This window comes from Abramis brama, assembly GCF_963993115.1.
Source record: "Abramis brama genome assembly, chromosome: 19".
NCBI lineage: Eukaryota > Metazoa > Chordata > Actinopteri > Cypriniformes > Leuciscidae > Abramis > Abramis brama.
This window is the reverse complement of record NC_139981.1, coordinates 9,939,542-9,953,430: the sequence shown is the minus strand read 5'-3', so window position 1 is coordinate 9,953,430 and position 13,889 is coordinate 9,939,542. Positions and strand designations below refer to the sequence as shown.

General features: G+C 38.2%; 1 protein-coding gene across 3 annotated transcripts in view; it reads right to left on the bottom strand.

Moving 5' to 3' along the window:
- akt3a (v-akt murine thymoma viral oncogene homolog 3a) overlaps nt 1-13,889 on the bottom strand; it is a 91,793-nt gene that overhangs the window by 5,133 nt on the left and 72,771 nt on the right. For all 3 annotated transcript variants that reach the window (XM_084093870.1, XM_084093871.1, XM_084093872.1), the window contains 7 exons: nt 13,631-13,696; nt 11,914-11,982; nt 10,001-10,123; nt 9,205-9,333; nt 2,073-2,287; nt 1,815-1,902; nt 517-619 (listed from right to left, as the gene is read on the bottom strand). In XM_084093870.1, coding sequence (XP_083949996.1) covers nt 517-619; nt 1,815-1,902; nt 2,073-2,287; nt 9,205-9,333; nt 10,001-10,123; nt 11,914-11,982; nt 13,631-13,696 — 793 coding nt within the window. The remainder of the gene's footprint in view (nt 1-516; nt 620-1,814; nt 1,903-2,072; nt 2,288-9,204; nt 9,334-10,000; nt 10,124-11,913; nt 11,983-13,630; nt 13,697-13,889) is intronic.

Genomic DNA, 13,889 nt, shown 5'->3' with positions numbered 1-13,889 from the left:
GTAACATTACAAATGTCTGTACTGTCACTTTGATCAATTTGATGCAACCTTGCTGAATAAAAGTATAAATTTCCAAGCCCACTCAGAATGCAGAAATCTCAGACTTCCTAAAATATGTCATTTCTAAAATTCTATAAATGTAAAACATATCTTGGCTAATTTGAAAATGCTTTTCAAGCTCTGGTAACATCTTTAAATCTATTATTTTCTCCAGATTCTGTCCGGGTCTGTGCATGTGAGACGAAGATCAGATGAAATGTACTGAACAACTCATGAATATAACCAGATAACTTCTTCACAAACCTTCTTAAACAATATTATGTGCGAACAAAAAGTAACACCCGTAGTTTTCAGGCGATCTCGATTTGTGCCAAAAAAATATTTTCCAGTACACAGCATACCTCTCACCACTGAGAAGATAATTAATTCAGCACAATACAACATGAAGCCAGTATGTTTTCTGAATGCACTTTTATATCATTACAGAATTGCCAATGTATGCAGAGACAAACTCACATTTTTCAGGAGGGGTTATTGTAATCGTCTGAGCTGTGAACTCTTCATCGAAATATCTGGTATCTGTCTCTGACGACACCTGAGGCTTGAAGGGAGGTATCAGCTGAGGAAGGAAGAGAGGGGGATGAAGCACCTGTTTGTGCAGATCTGACACTGCATAGAGTGTGGCGAGCTGGAGGGCTCAATCTAACGCCTCTGAACCGCACCTCCTCTGCCAGCCATTGTGTTATTTGAGAAGGCAGTTTAAGTGACAGTGACCTATTATAACACTGAGTCACACATAACCTCTGTTTTAACATGTACTATTAAAAGTATTTTGTTGTGTACACACAATGAACTATTTAATTTCATGTTTAATGTTCCTCCATTAAAAAGTTTTACACAAAGAAATGTTTTTAAAAACAAAGCATAAAATAAGAAAGAAAATCAAATTATGACATATAAAACCCAATTCTGAGATACAGGGCCCTATTTTATCTAAGCGCATCGTCTAAAGTGCGCGGCGCAAGGGGTCCGAATCCACTTTTGCTAGTTTAACGACGGGAAAAATGGTCGGCGCATGGCCTAAAAGGGTTGTCCCTATTCTCTTAATGAGTGTTTTGGGGGTAACGTGCAATAAAACAATCAGAGTCTCATCTCCCATTCCCTTTAAAAGCCAGTTGCGCTTGTGCCATGGCGGATTCGCTATTTACATGGTCGAATTTGCAAGTGGAAAAACTGAATGCTTCTCTAGCGAGGAAACAGATCTGCTTGTGCGTGAGGTTAAAGCGCGCAAGCAGACCATCTACGGGACAAAGTGTACGCGCGTTGTGCATCCACCTATAGGCGCATATTACTAACGCGCTCTTTAAATAACAAAAAAAAAAAGTTGCGCCATTGACTTTAGACCAGGTTTCAATTGGTCAATGGCGCAGTCTATTTCAGTTGCCTCAAAATAGCAAAGCGCCATCAATCCACCTGAACACACCTCGTTTTCAGACCAGCACGCCCATGGGCGCAAATGCATTTGCTATTTAAACAACGTGGCGCAGTACGTGAAAATGATAACTGCGTCGGGCTGAAACTAGCAAAAAACACTTGCGTCGCGCCTGACGCTGTATTGCACTGGGTGTATGATAGGGCCCACAAAGTCACAATTACAACAACAAAAAAGTTGTAATTATAAGGAAAAAAATAATTTTCTTAATATTTTTTTACTGTAATGCAGAGGTGGACTTCAATATCCAGCACAACGTAAAAACACTGAGTGCATCTTTATGTGTAGTGGGGAATGCAGGACAGCATAAATTCTAAGTTACCTTTTTGTCATATACATCCTGCCAGTCAATTCCAGTAAAGAAACTATGTCGCATAATTTCCTTAGCATCATCCGGACCTCCACCAAGTCTGACAGAAAAAAATAAAAGAAAGCATATGTATTTAGTCAGAAGACAACTGATGATTTTACACCAGTTCCTGTCTAAATAAGTGAAATATAGAAAAAACAGTTGAAATGTATAAAGAAATCATTGTGATGAATCTGGGTTTCTGGGTTAGACCAGGTGTGCGGTTTGTACCTCTTATTGGGATCTTTGATGAGCAGACCTGACAGCAGGGACTTGGCATCAGCAGAAAGCGTCCTAGGGAACTTGATGTCCTCCATTAGAATGAGCTCGAAGAGCTTCTCATGGTCCTGATTGTAGAAAGGCAGTCGGCCACACATCATCTCATACATGACCACACCAAGACCCCACCAGTCCACCGCACGACCGTAATCATTGTCCTCCAGTACCTGAAGACAAACATACACATACACAAACATTCCTGCATGAAAGCATTCATGATCGCCCCTCAAAATATCAAAGGTGGACCCCAAAATGTATCAGGACTCAAGAAAGAAATCTCAGAGAGAAAATCGCATTATTGAATGTTAAATGTGTTAAAGGGTTCACCTGTTTAACATTTAATCATGGATAGAAACTCAAAAGGCTTGGACCAAAAGTGGACCATTGCTGTGGAAGATTCAGATCTTAAGAACTGTCTCCCTTTTAACTCTTGAGTGTGAATTTGAATTGAATTGGCCACACCCCACAGAAGCTGAATTGGAATTTCAATGACAGAAAGAGGAATTTGCATTTGGAATAAATTTAACACAGGTAATGCATTCTAAAATCCATCCATCCACCCATCCATCCATCCATCCATCTATCTATCTATATGTATATCCCTCGTCCACCCACCTATTCTATCTATCTATCTATCTATCTATCCATCCATCCATCCATCCACTCACCCAATCATCTATAAGTATATCCATCCATCTATACATCCATCCATCCATCCATCATCCACCCACCTGTATATCCATCCACCCATCCATCAATCTATCTATCTATCGGCCCATCCATCTGTCAATCATTCTATATGTCTATCAATTCGTCAGACCATCCATCCGTCCATCCATGTAACATAACATTGAATCAATTTCATGTCCATAACAGTCATTACAACAGTTTCAAAATGAATGGCAGTTATGAACAACTGCTAATATATGAATATGAGTAGCTGATAATGGCAGCACTTCACACACTCTTATTGTAGTGCTTCTCATCACCAAAATCATATCAGCGCAAGCCAGCTCTCTCTCTCTCTGGCCCATCAGCTCTAGACTGATAAAAGCAACTGAACATTAAATCTGCACCAGTGTATCGGGTCAAAGGTCCAGCACAGGATACAGTTGGATCCTAAAAGCCTGATATCGGTGGATCAAAGCTGTGCTTTTGGGCAAGCATCCCAGGCCCCAATTACCGAGGATGCTCATACACACCTTACCGGTAGCTCTTAAAGTCTAGGTGGCAGAAACAAGGTGGCTGGAGTTAGTGTGCGATGGAGAAGAGCTCTTCAGAGCAGAGAGTCGTGATTAATACGTCTGACTAATGACAAGGCTGGCTGGCACTAAGCCAGTTAACCATATGCTCAGAGTGGTGTTATAATGATGTCTCCTTTCTGATCTTTAAAAACAGGCAAACCTGCATGAGTCAACAGTAGCTTTCATTACTCCGTCTGATTAGGGAGCACAATATGAACATCCGTGTGTGGAAGCAGCGCTAACAACCTCCATACAGTGAGATGGGTGTATATGACTATGCCATATATTAATGTCAGATCAAATGTGCTGAATAGTACATAGCACATTGTGTGTTTTAAACTACACTACCGTTCAAAAGTATGGGATCAGTAAGAAATTAATACTTTTCTTTAACAGTTAAGAAAATGTATTTAAAAAAGGTGACGGTAAAGACATTTATAATGTTACAAAAGATCTCCATTTCAAATAAATGGTGTTCTTTTGAAATTTCTATTGATCAAAGAAACCTGAAAATATACAGAAAATATTAAGCAAAAATATTAAGCAGCACAACTTGCTTTCAGCATTAATAAGAAGAAGAAATGTTTCTTGAACAGCAAATCAGCATATGATAATGATTTCTGAAGGATCATGTGACACTGAAGACTGGAGTAATGATGCTGAAAATTCAGCTCTGCCATCACTGGAATTAATGACACTTTAAATATATATATATTCAAATAGAATAGTTATTTTAAATTGTGACAATATTTCACAATATTACTGCTTTTACAGTAGTTTAATCAAATAAATGCAGTCTTGGTGAGCATAAAAAACTTCTTTCAAAAACTAATTTTACCGACCTCAAACTTTTGAACAGTAGTGTATGTTACTTAGTGGAATAAATAAATGTCATATCAAACGTGCTGAAAAGTACAGTTACATTGTGCAATGTTTGATTTCAACTATATTACATGGTGAAAAATTATTATTATTATTATTCATTATTAATTGAATTATTTAATGAACATGGGCATCTTTCATCATATTTCGGTAGCAGCTGCTTCATACAGTGAAGTTCATGTGCATTACATTGACTTTTTTACCCAGTTAAGAGTACTTTTCATAAAAGTATTTGCTTTAATTGTGAGAGTGAGTTAAAATGTGTTCGAATTACACAGACAGAATGGGTGTGTTTGTGCACGTCTATGCGAAGACAGGACAGGACTGTGTGTTCTGGAAGCAAACAGGAGCGCAAGCACTGTTCATGTGTGTGTGTTGCACGTATGGCCGGATTGTGCTGTTTGTCCTGGGAGTGTACGTGAGCAGCTCGGCTGCAGGCGGGGATGCGATTAATGCACACAGAGCCAGTTGGGGTCTCCCTGTTCCAGAGCCACAGGCGAGTAGGAGCGGCCGCAGGGGAGGAACAGGCCCCTGCTCGGACAGCCATGTGGCAGGGCTGCTGCTCCCAGGACTGGGCCCTTGGCAAGACTGGACGGGGAGGGATGGGACAGAGAGCCTGTGGCTCCACCAGCCCAGTTCCCCAGCAGGGCAGTGGAACAGACAGCTTCCATGAGCTTATCCCACTTTGGCCGGGCTACACGAAGACGCTTGCGCATATGCACAGAGATGGGTGTGCAAAGTGCATACAAATGTATGCACACATACTGTAAACACGCACAGATCACGGTATCCGCGCTTACCTGCTGCTACGCACCTGTACGCATCCCACAAGACGACGAACGCTAGCCACACCTGCATGCTGACAAACGCACGTCCTGTAGGCTCATTTAGATAAAACTAATGTGCTCTGAATCACACCTGGAAACCGGCGATATGTTTTATAGGTTGCAAACATGCTGCAGAAGCTCTGTAATTACTAAACGCTGAAGATGTGACAGATGAGAACTCGATGACAGATGACAGGAGCTTGTGAAAACCATCCGCTATTAGAGAAGTATTTCTGTAAATGTATCTTCATTCATTCTCATTAACACTTAAAACATTTGGCGAGGGCTAAATTTAAGCGAAACTATTCCAATTTTACTTCTGTAACCCTAAAAGAAAATATATTTTTTTCCTCAAAATATCTTTCACACTCTCTCTCTTTCTTCTCTCTCTCTCTCTCTCTTTAATCCCCCTCTACTTTGCATCTCCAGAACTTGGCTCAGGCTGTGCTCTGTTATTTTTACACCAGTACGGCAGTATAGATTTCCAGGTTTCCCAGCCACCTTCTTCCAACCTTCCCCATCTGCCACCATCTGCCTCTGTTTAGCATGTACTTTTTTGTGCAATCACATACTCTTGTGAAAAATAACCAACACTCAAATCATCTCCTGGCACAGCGGCCAGGCTGAGCAAAACAAAATGTTGCGCCAAATTGTCTTCCGTACTTTTTCGAGTGGAATCTATATCCCCCTTCACTCCCGCTGCCGCCCCCTGCCCGCTCCCCCCTCCTGTCTATAAATATGGATTTAGCCACTGCAATCTGGGCACCGTGAACACCTCTGGTTGGACAGAAGGTTGAACAGCTAACTACTGTTCAAAGGAAATAAAAGTCATACTTATTTTTGCTATTTATTTATTTTTAACAGGGTGTGCATTTATTACTAATAAAAATATCTAACACTTATGACACTTTCTATGAGGCCTATACACATATAATGGAGTGGAATTGTATTAATATAGTATTTATTTACACTACCTTTCAAAGATGTTTTTGTAAGAAAATTTTGTAGTTGAGTTATTTTTAACGATATATGACAAAAGACTGATCAGTTATATATTATACTTTTACAGATCACATTTTCAAGTAAAGCAGACATTTTTACATTGCTATGAAAATGGTGCGCCTCAAATATTTCAAAACCTCTTAAGAGTTCCTTATATTCACTGTAATACCAAACTCCTAAGATTTTTTAAAATGACACCTATTTTGTGTTGGTTAAAAAAAGCAAGTGTTTACAGAGTAATATGATGATAACTTAGCAACGGTCTCCTGTACCGGGCCGTTTTGGGACCAAGTGTGGGGAAAAACACACACGATTCATTCATTCATTTCACAAAACGAACTATACAAATTGCCAACTCTGAAGGCTTTGATGCAAATACAGTGATTGTTTTTGTCTTGCTGTAACGTGTTTGTCAACTAGCCTGGAAATCCAGACCTAAATCTGAAAGATTAATGGTCTGGCATCGACTAATGAAAATCGCCCAGCTCGAGGGGCGGCACCAAGCATGCAATTGAAAATCATGTTGAAATACATATATTGTGATTGTCACTAACATTTTAGTAACTAAACTGAATTTTATTAGGTTTAGTGACAACATGTTACAATGTTTACATGGTACAATTTCTGGTAAGCTACGCTTTTGTATTATTTCAATTCAATTCAATTATTATGATTTGATTTAATATTGACAAATTTGGATAAATATTAGGTACATAAGATAGGCGTTAATTTTTCTCAAAGAAAAAACAACTCACCTAATGCTGTAAACATTAAAGGTTAAAAATAACTCAAATGAAATATAATGCGTTTTTTTATTATAATAACACCTTTATTTAATGATATAAGTAAAAATATAATAAATATGTAATATAGTACAAATATTTAGCAAAATACTCTCTATAGCTCTTTTTTTTCTAGCCAACTAACGTGCTATCCTATATTATGGTCATTAAGGCTTTCCTGAGGTAAATGTTATGTGACATAATTGTTCTCCAGCTGTTTTATTGACCCCTTTGTTTGATTGATTGATCGATATTATGTATGAAGAATATACATTTCGGTAAGTTGTACTGTATCTTTCAACAGTGTTCATTCGTGTTTATTTACTATTAGCTAGTAGAGATGATCGGGTCACGTGCCGCTAAGGATCTGTCACGTAACATTTACAAGCGCCAAAACGGTATTTATTGTTTGAATTCGTAATAAAATTGACAGAATCTGAGAGCTGAGATTTTTTTTATATCAATAGTAACCTGCTCTGTCTAGTCTGTCGGTCTCCGTGTCCTCTTTGCTTCGTGATTTTTCTCTGCGTGAGAAAATGGATGTGTGGCGTGAGAGTGTGTGAAAAGTGTCAATTGCGTGAGTCTCACGGTGAATGCGTGAGGGTTGGCAGCTCTGTATCAGATAACCCGATGTGATTGGTGCAGCTAGGATACAAGGGCATATTTAATAAGCATCATTACTCGACGCCAGAGTAAACTTGCTGAGCAAATTCAACTTGTGCTCTCGCGAGAACTCTGGATTTCCAGGGTATGTCAACAACAAATAAAATAATGACTAAAGCAGCAAGATATAACGCAAACTAAATAATAAATTATGATTGTATTTTAACAAGATATTGTAATTAGTGCTTTCAAGCGATTACAATTTTTTTTTAAAATGCATCTAAAGTGGCATTTACTGTAGGTGTATTTACACAGTCCATTTATGAATGCAGTGGAATGAATGCAGTTAATATTGCATACATAATGCTATGGGATTAATGAGTTTTAAACGGGTATAAATGGTTTTTAAAAAAATTATATTGAAATATTAAATGATTAAAAAAAATGAAATGATACTCTAAATATGAAACTAAAACCGCCAGTAGGTGGCGGCAAGTCAGTCTTAATGAATGAGTCATTCAGTCATTCATGCAACTAATTCATTCAAACGGCTGATTCATTCAGGAATGAAGTAAGTGAGAACTTTATGAATGGGGTCACTGAATCATTAGCTCACTGGATTCATTAAAAAACAGATTCATTCAGTAATGAAACACTGATGTGTCGCTCAGAGACTCATAACAATTCTGTGGCTTAGTTGGAACCATTTTCATTGGCAAAATGGAGCAAAAACAGACAATATTGTGTCTAAAATGTAACAATATTAACTTCTTGTTTATTTAACTTATGTTTAAAATCAATATCAAATTTGCAATCGTGCAGATATTCAGGAAAAAACAGCACTATTGCTCGTGTGATATTGCTAAACTATATCATATGATATAGATATACTGTAGATATATATGATAAGACAAAAACCCATAGAGGGCCTTTTTTGCATTAATATCTTAAATTTTAGGGGCATATAACTGCGTTCTAATAGGCTTCATCATGAATCAGTTCGTCACTAAGCAACTGCATGCAATGTAAGATAATATACAGGTCAGGGTGCGTTAAATGTGTTAATCATTTTAACAAGTTATTTTTTCAACAATTAATCGCACCAATTTAATGCGCAAGATTGACAGCCCTAACTAATAAACATAAACACCAATAAGAAATCTTCAACCTGCAGCTATCCCTCTCTCCATTCGGGGTATTCCAGAAAGCAGGTTAAGCGACTTTGGTAAGTTTACCCAAAGTAAGCGAATAACCTCAACTTTCGGTTACAAAACCTGAGGTAACTTTGAGGCTATGTAAGTAGCAATAGCAACTCGTTTTCTGAACATAACCTGCTCCGGAGCAGTTCATGTTCCAGGGCTAGTTTACTTCAGAGGTACTGAGCGCATGCGCATTCCCTATTGAAGAGGCTCCAGTAATAGACTCCATGATATTATATTACATCGTTAAGATGCTTGATTTTTATTGATGTGTGAGTGTTTGTTCTTCATTTTGCTCTAAATATTATATAGAAAGCAAATGGTTAAACTTGTAAGTCACTCCATGTCATGACATCTAAAGCTAATGTTTAAATAGGACCAATCATTCTAGCCATACTTGACTCTCGTGATATTATCTGAAATCATAAATTTGTCATATAAAAATTGTTGATCATGTTCATGGTCTACTGCATATGTTCTAATGATTAATGCTGACAGTTGTAGGGCTAGTTGCAGGTTTTGTTAATCATCAGGGGTTTCTTTACCTCTGGTGCCAGATACTCTGGCGTCCCACAGAAGGTCTTCATGGTAGCAGCATCGGTGATTCCTTCCTTACAGAGGCCAAAGTCTGTAATTTTGATGTGACCATCTTTATCAAGCATTAAGTTCTCCAGCTGGGCAAAAAGAAGAGAGTGTGAATTTGTCGACTTTTTGAAACACCATAGTCAACACAAAACTTCTTCAAGTTCTTTTCAAATCTGACTTTGAATTTATTGAATTCATTTCATTTATAGACTGCCTGTATTAATATGCAAAGGTCATTAAGTGTATTTCATGTTTCATTAAAACATCTTCATAATACAATGAACTCGTATGGCTTCTACAAGTATTGAACTCATGGGTGAAATAACATAAAAATCCTAGAAAAACTTGTAAAAGTTTATTTTACTTTTATTTTATTTTAAGTGTATTCATTTCTTAATTCATGTTGTTAATGATGGCAAAAAAGTTGAACCCTACAAAAATGTATTTATTCCCAGGAAGTGGAAAGAAACTTCAAGCCACATTAATTTAACCTTTCAATTTTAATGGCTAAGCTGTTTGTCCAAGTTTCTTGGCACTTTCACAACTGGCTTGGTCCAAGGCTGCGAGCAAAACACTGTGTCATCATCCACAGCCGCCAGAGTTTGATGTTTCCAAAAACCAAAGAAAAAAAGCCCCAAACTCGAGAGCTTTTAATTACATTTTCCAAGTCCCATGACATACATTCGGATAAAGGCATCACTACTGAACAAAACCTTCTCTCTAAATATATGAATTCTTTCCCCTTTTTCTGTTTACCTTGAGATCCCGGTACACTATCTTGGCAGAGTGCAGGTAGTCGAGGGCGGAAACGATCTCGGCGCCGTAGAAGCGCGTGCGGTCCTCGGAGAACACCCGTTCTCTCGACAAATGGAAAAACAGCTGCAGGGTAAACAGCAGGGACAGGATTGCAATAATTACTGATTTATTGGAGGAAATTAACACAACACAAACTGCCTCACATCGCCATATTGAGATGATAGATGGCGAGGCCCTCGGAGGATGCCCAGCGAACCCAGACAGCAGCTGGCACATCATCCCCGGCTTTCCAGAGACAGGCCGGCGCGGCCTGTTAAATCAGCATTTTAATCAATACACCAATCTTGTTAAAGGCAGCGCTGTGTGCTCATGGGCTAACGCTCCATTAAAGTGGCAGGAACACCCCGTCCCCTGCAATTATCTCTGCCGTAGCTTTTATGGAGTGTCTTCCCTCTCCCCTCCCGAGTCAATGTCAAGGGTTCCAGTCAACTATCTGGCCCTCAGCACCACTTGAACCTGGCTTATAGAAATTACCCAGAAGCCCAATGAGGAGAGTCTGTCTATTAATTGCTGTGGGATGTTTGAATATGGCTGTCCGGGGAGAGCTAACGGCTCCGCTGATCAGCTGAAGGAGGGGGTAAGCGGGTGTTGTGCAGGGGACCGGGGTGGCCGAGGACAGGTGTGCCTTCATCAGAGCACTGGCAGCTGTGAATGTGGCGAGGCTGAAAGGGAAGAGACGGATGGGCTCTGCGCAGCATGTGGAGGTTAGGGGCTCTGGCTGGACCAGGCAGGGGGAGCAGGTGACATTGCAGACTGAGGGAATGAGAGCGAGATTGCTGCTTTTCTGATTAAACAGCACCTTTGGTGGTGGAATTTCATTTATCAAAACTCGAGTCCCTCTAGATGGAATCTTGCGCTCTGCCATATCAACAGAGCGACACTGTCAAACTTCTACCAAGTACATCCTGAGCAACTACAAGCTTTTACCAAAACGTACAACAATAAAATCACAATCATTTTGAGTCTGAAATAGTTATTAGAGGTAGAGGTTTTTTAATTTTACTGATATTCACACTTTTATACATGTAATTGACTGTTAAAAAATCAGGTCTACAGATAAATAGTACCATTCACAAGTAAGAAACGTGAAGAATTTTACACCTAGTCTAAAACAAGGATGAAAATTTAAATAGCAAAATAATAAGGAATAAACTACAACTACTACAAATACTACTGCTGCTACTACTACTACTACTACTAATAATAATAATAATAATAATAATCATAAAAAAAACTTTGCATAAAATAATGGAATAAAAATATCTGCTTTTGATAAAATATAAATTTTGTTTTATCCATTAAAGTTAAAAAAACAAATGTGCATAAAACAATAATAATACAAATAATTAATTTCAAACCATTTATATTGCAAAACAACTTTGCATAAAATAATGGAATAAATAATAATAATTTGTTGAAATTACTGCATATTTATTTTATGTTTTAAACCAAATGTGCATAAATACAACATTAATAACAATAATAATAATAATAACAATAACAATATTGTGTAAAATAAATACATAAATAAAACAAACATTGGTTCAGCATATTGGTTATTACTAAAATATAATTGTTATCGGTTGTTAATAATATTGGTTGATAATTTGATATTACCCAAAGGATGAGAGAAAGTCTCTTCTAACTGTGGATGTATCACAAGATATGATCATGCACTTCTCTCTTGCACTTAACTTTTCTCTGATAACAGATTAGCATTTTTAGCTCACCACAGCCAAACAGAAAGCAGATATTAGTGACAGCATTACTACAGAAATACATCGTCTGCCAAGTGCCAACACAGACGATAAGACAGACATACAAAAAACAAACAAATGCAGACACACACGTACCTCTCCTCCATTGACATACTCCATCACGAAGCATAGGCGGTCTTTTGTTTGGAACGAATACTTCAAAGACTGAAACAGCAGGTGGATACACCATTAGAAGAAAAACAAAAGGCAAAAATCTCACAAAACTAAAACAAACGCAACGTGAGAGATGCTCATCAAAATGTATGCAGTGAGAGAAGTGTTTGTCTCGAGAGAAAATGAAAGGAGCGTTTTGAAAAGCTTTGCTCTTTCTCGTAGGCCTTGATGCTAACTTTGAGGGAAGGTGAAGTTTACGAGGGAACACCAGCTTGAGTGACGGTAGTAAATTGTTTTTGCTAAACCTGCTGTGTATGTTGCGTGGCATACAACAGCATCTGGAGTGTCAGAAAATTACCTCTCACTGGTGACTTCTCAACAGATGCACAGCTACATTTACAGTAGGCCGTTAATTTATTACAGTTTATTCTCTACATTATAATGAGGCTCTAGGGAAAAGGCAATCATATATACAAAAGCATTGTGAAGCTTTAAAGGTAGGGTAGGTAGGATTTTTCTAAAAAACTTTTTTTCAAATTTGTTTAAACTGTCTTTATATACCAATACATAATTAAAATGTAAGTGCTCTGAAAAAGAGAGTTTAAAAATCGAGTGACTGTAGACCTTTTAATCTGCAATAAACACAGCTCATTATTTCCATCCGGGACGAAACAATTGATTGGTTTGGGCGACTGTCACTCACTCTCGCAACCATGGCTACCACCACTGTTGCTAGATCTGCCCATATGCGCGCGCACCCGTTTGATTTGAGGGGAGTGCAAGAGAGGCGCGGAACCTACGAAGAGTAAAATTCTGGCAGAGAGAAAGAGCATTCAAAATTCAAAGCACCTGCATATGCAGTCAGCGAAGGCAAACAAGGCAAAAACTACTTCCTCGGACCCTGGTTGCCCGCACTCTTGAACGACCTCTTCTGCTTCGCCCTCGACCCCGGACCTGTCCTTGAACCGACGATGCGGTACTTGTCACCGGAGTGTAACGTTAGTCCTCATCAGAGTCAACAATGTTTTCATCATGTAAACTCTTACATGCAAAACACCGTATATGTTATGACTCTTACACGAAATTCACCTTCATCACAGTTTAACTGATGGTAATGGAAAAAAGTGTATCAATGCAACCTGTTTTTAGCTTTGCCTTATGAATATAGCTCGTTACCTATAGCCTAAATATACCGAATCAAACAAAATATATTTTAAACTTTACCAGTATCGATATGCTAGCTTGATAGTGAGTACTAAAAGCCATCTTATTTGTTTATATTTATAGTGATAAAGTTAGGTATTTTATTACATGTGATTCTGACATGATGTCACTGCATGCACTGCGCTCCTTCCTCTGCACTTGTCTCAGGTAAATAAATGTGTCTTCCTGAGCCTGAGCATTTGGCGTTGCACGTTCATGTGTTTTGGGGGCGTGGCTTTGGAAGGAGCCCAGAAGGGAGGGGGTGGAGTGAATGGAAATAATTAGCTGTGTTTACAACAGTCGTGAGAGGTCTACAGACACTCGATTTTTATACTCTCTTTTTCAGAGTACTTATATTTTAATTATGTATTGGTATATAAAGACAGTTTAAACACATTTGGAATGTGTTTTTTTTTAGAAAAATCCTACCTACCCTACCTTTAAGGTCTCTGTAAATCCACTCTGAATGATAGTTAATTACAAAATGTGCACTCACGGTTAAAAAAGGATGTCTCGTGTTTTTTAGTACTCTGCTTTCTGTGAGCGTGTGGGCCACTTCATCCTACGGGAAGAAAAAGAAGGTGTTTGTAAAATAAACTGTGTTTGCTTACAGTACATGATGTTCACAGTGAAGACATTATTTTGAGTCCTGGATATAATGAGATTGTATTACAAATTAAACACAACTATTTTAAAAATTAAAAGTTTAAGATTAAAAGTACACTTTTATAACTGTTAAAAATGTCATTAACCTA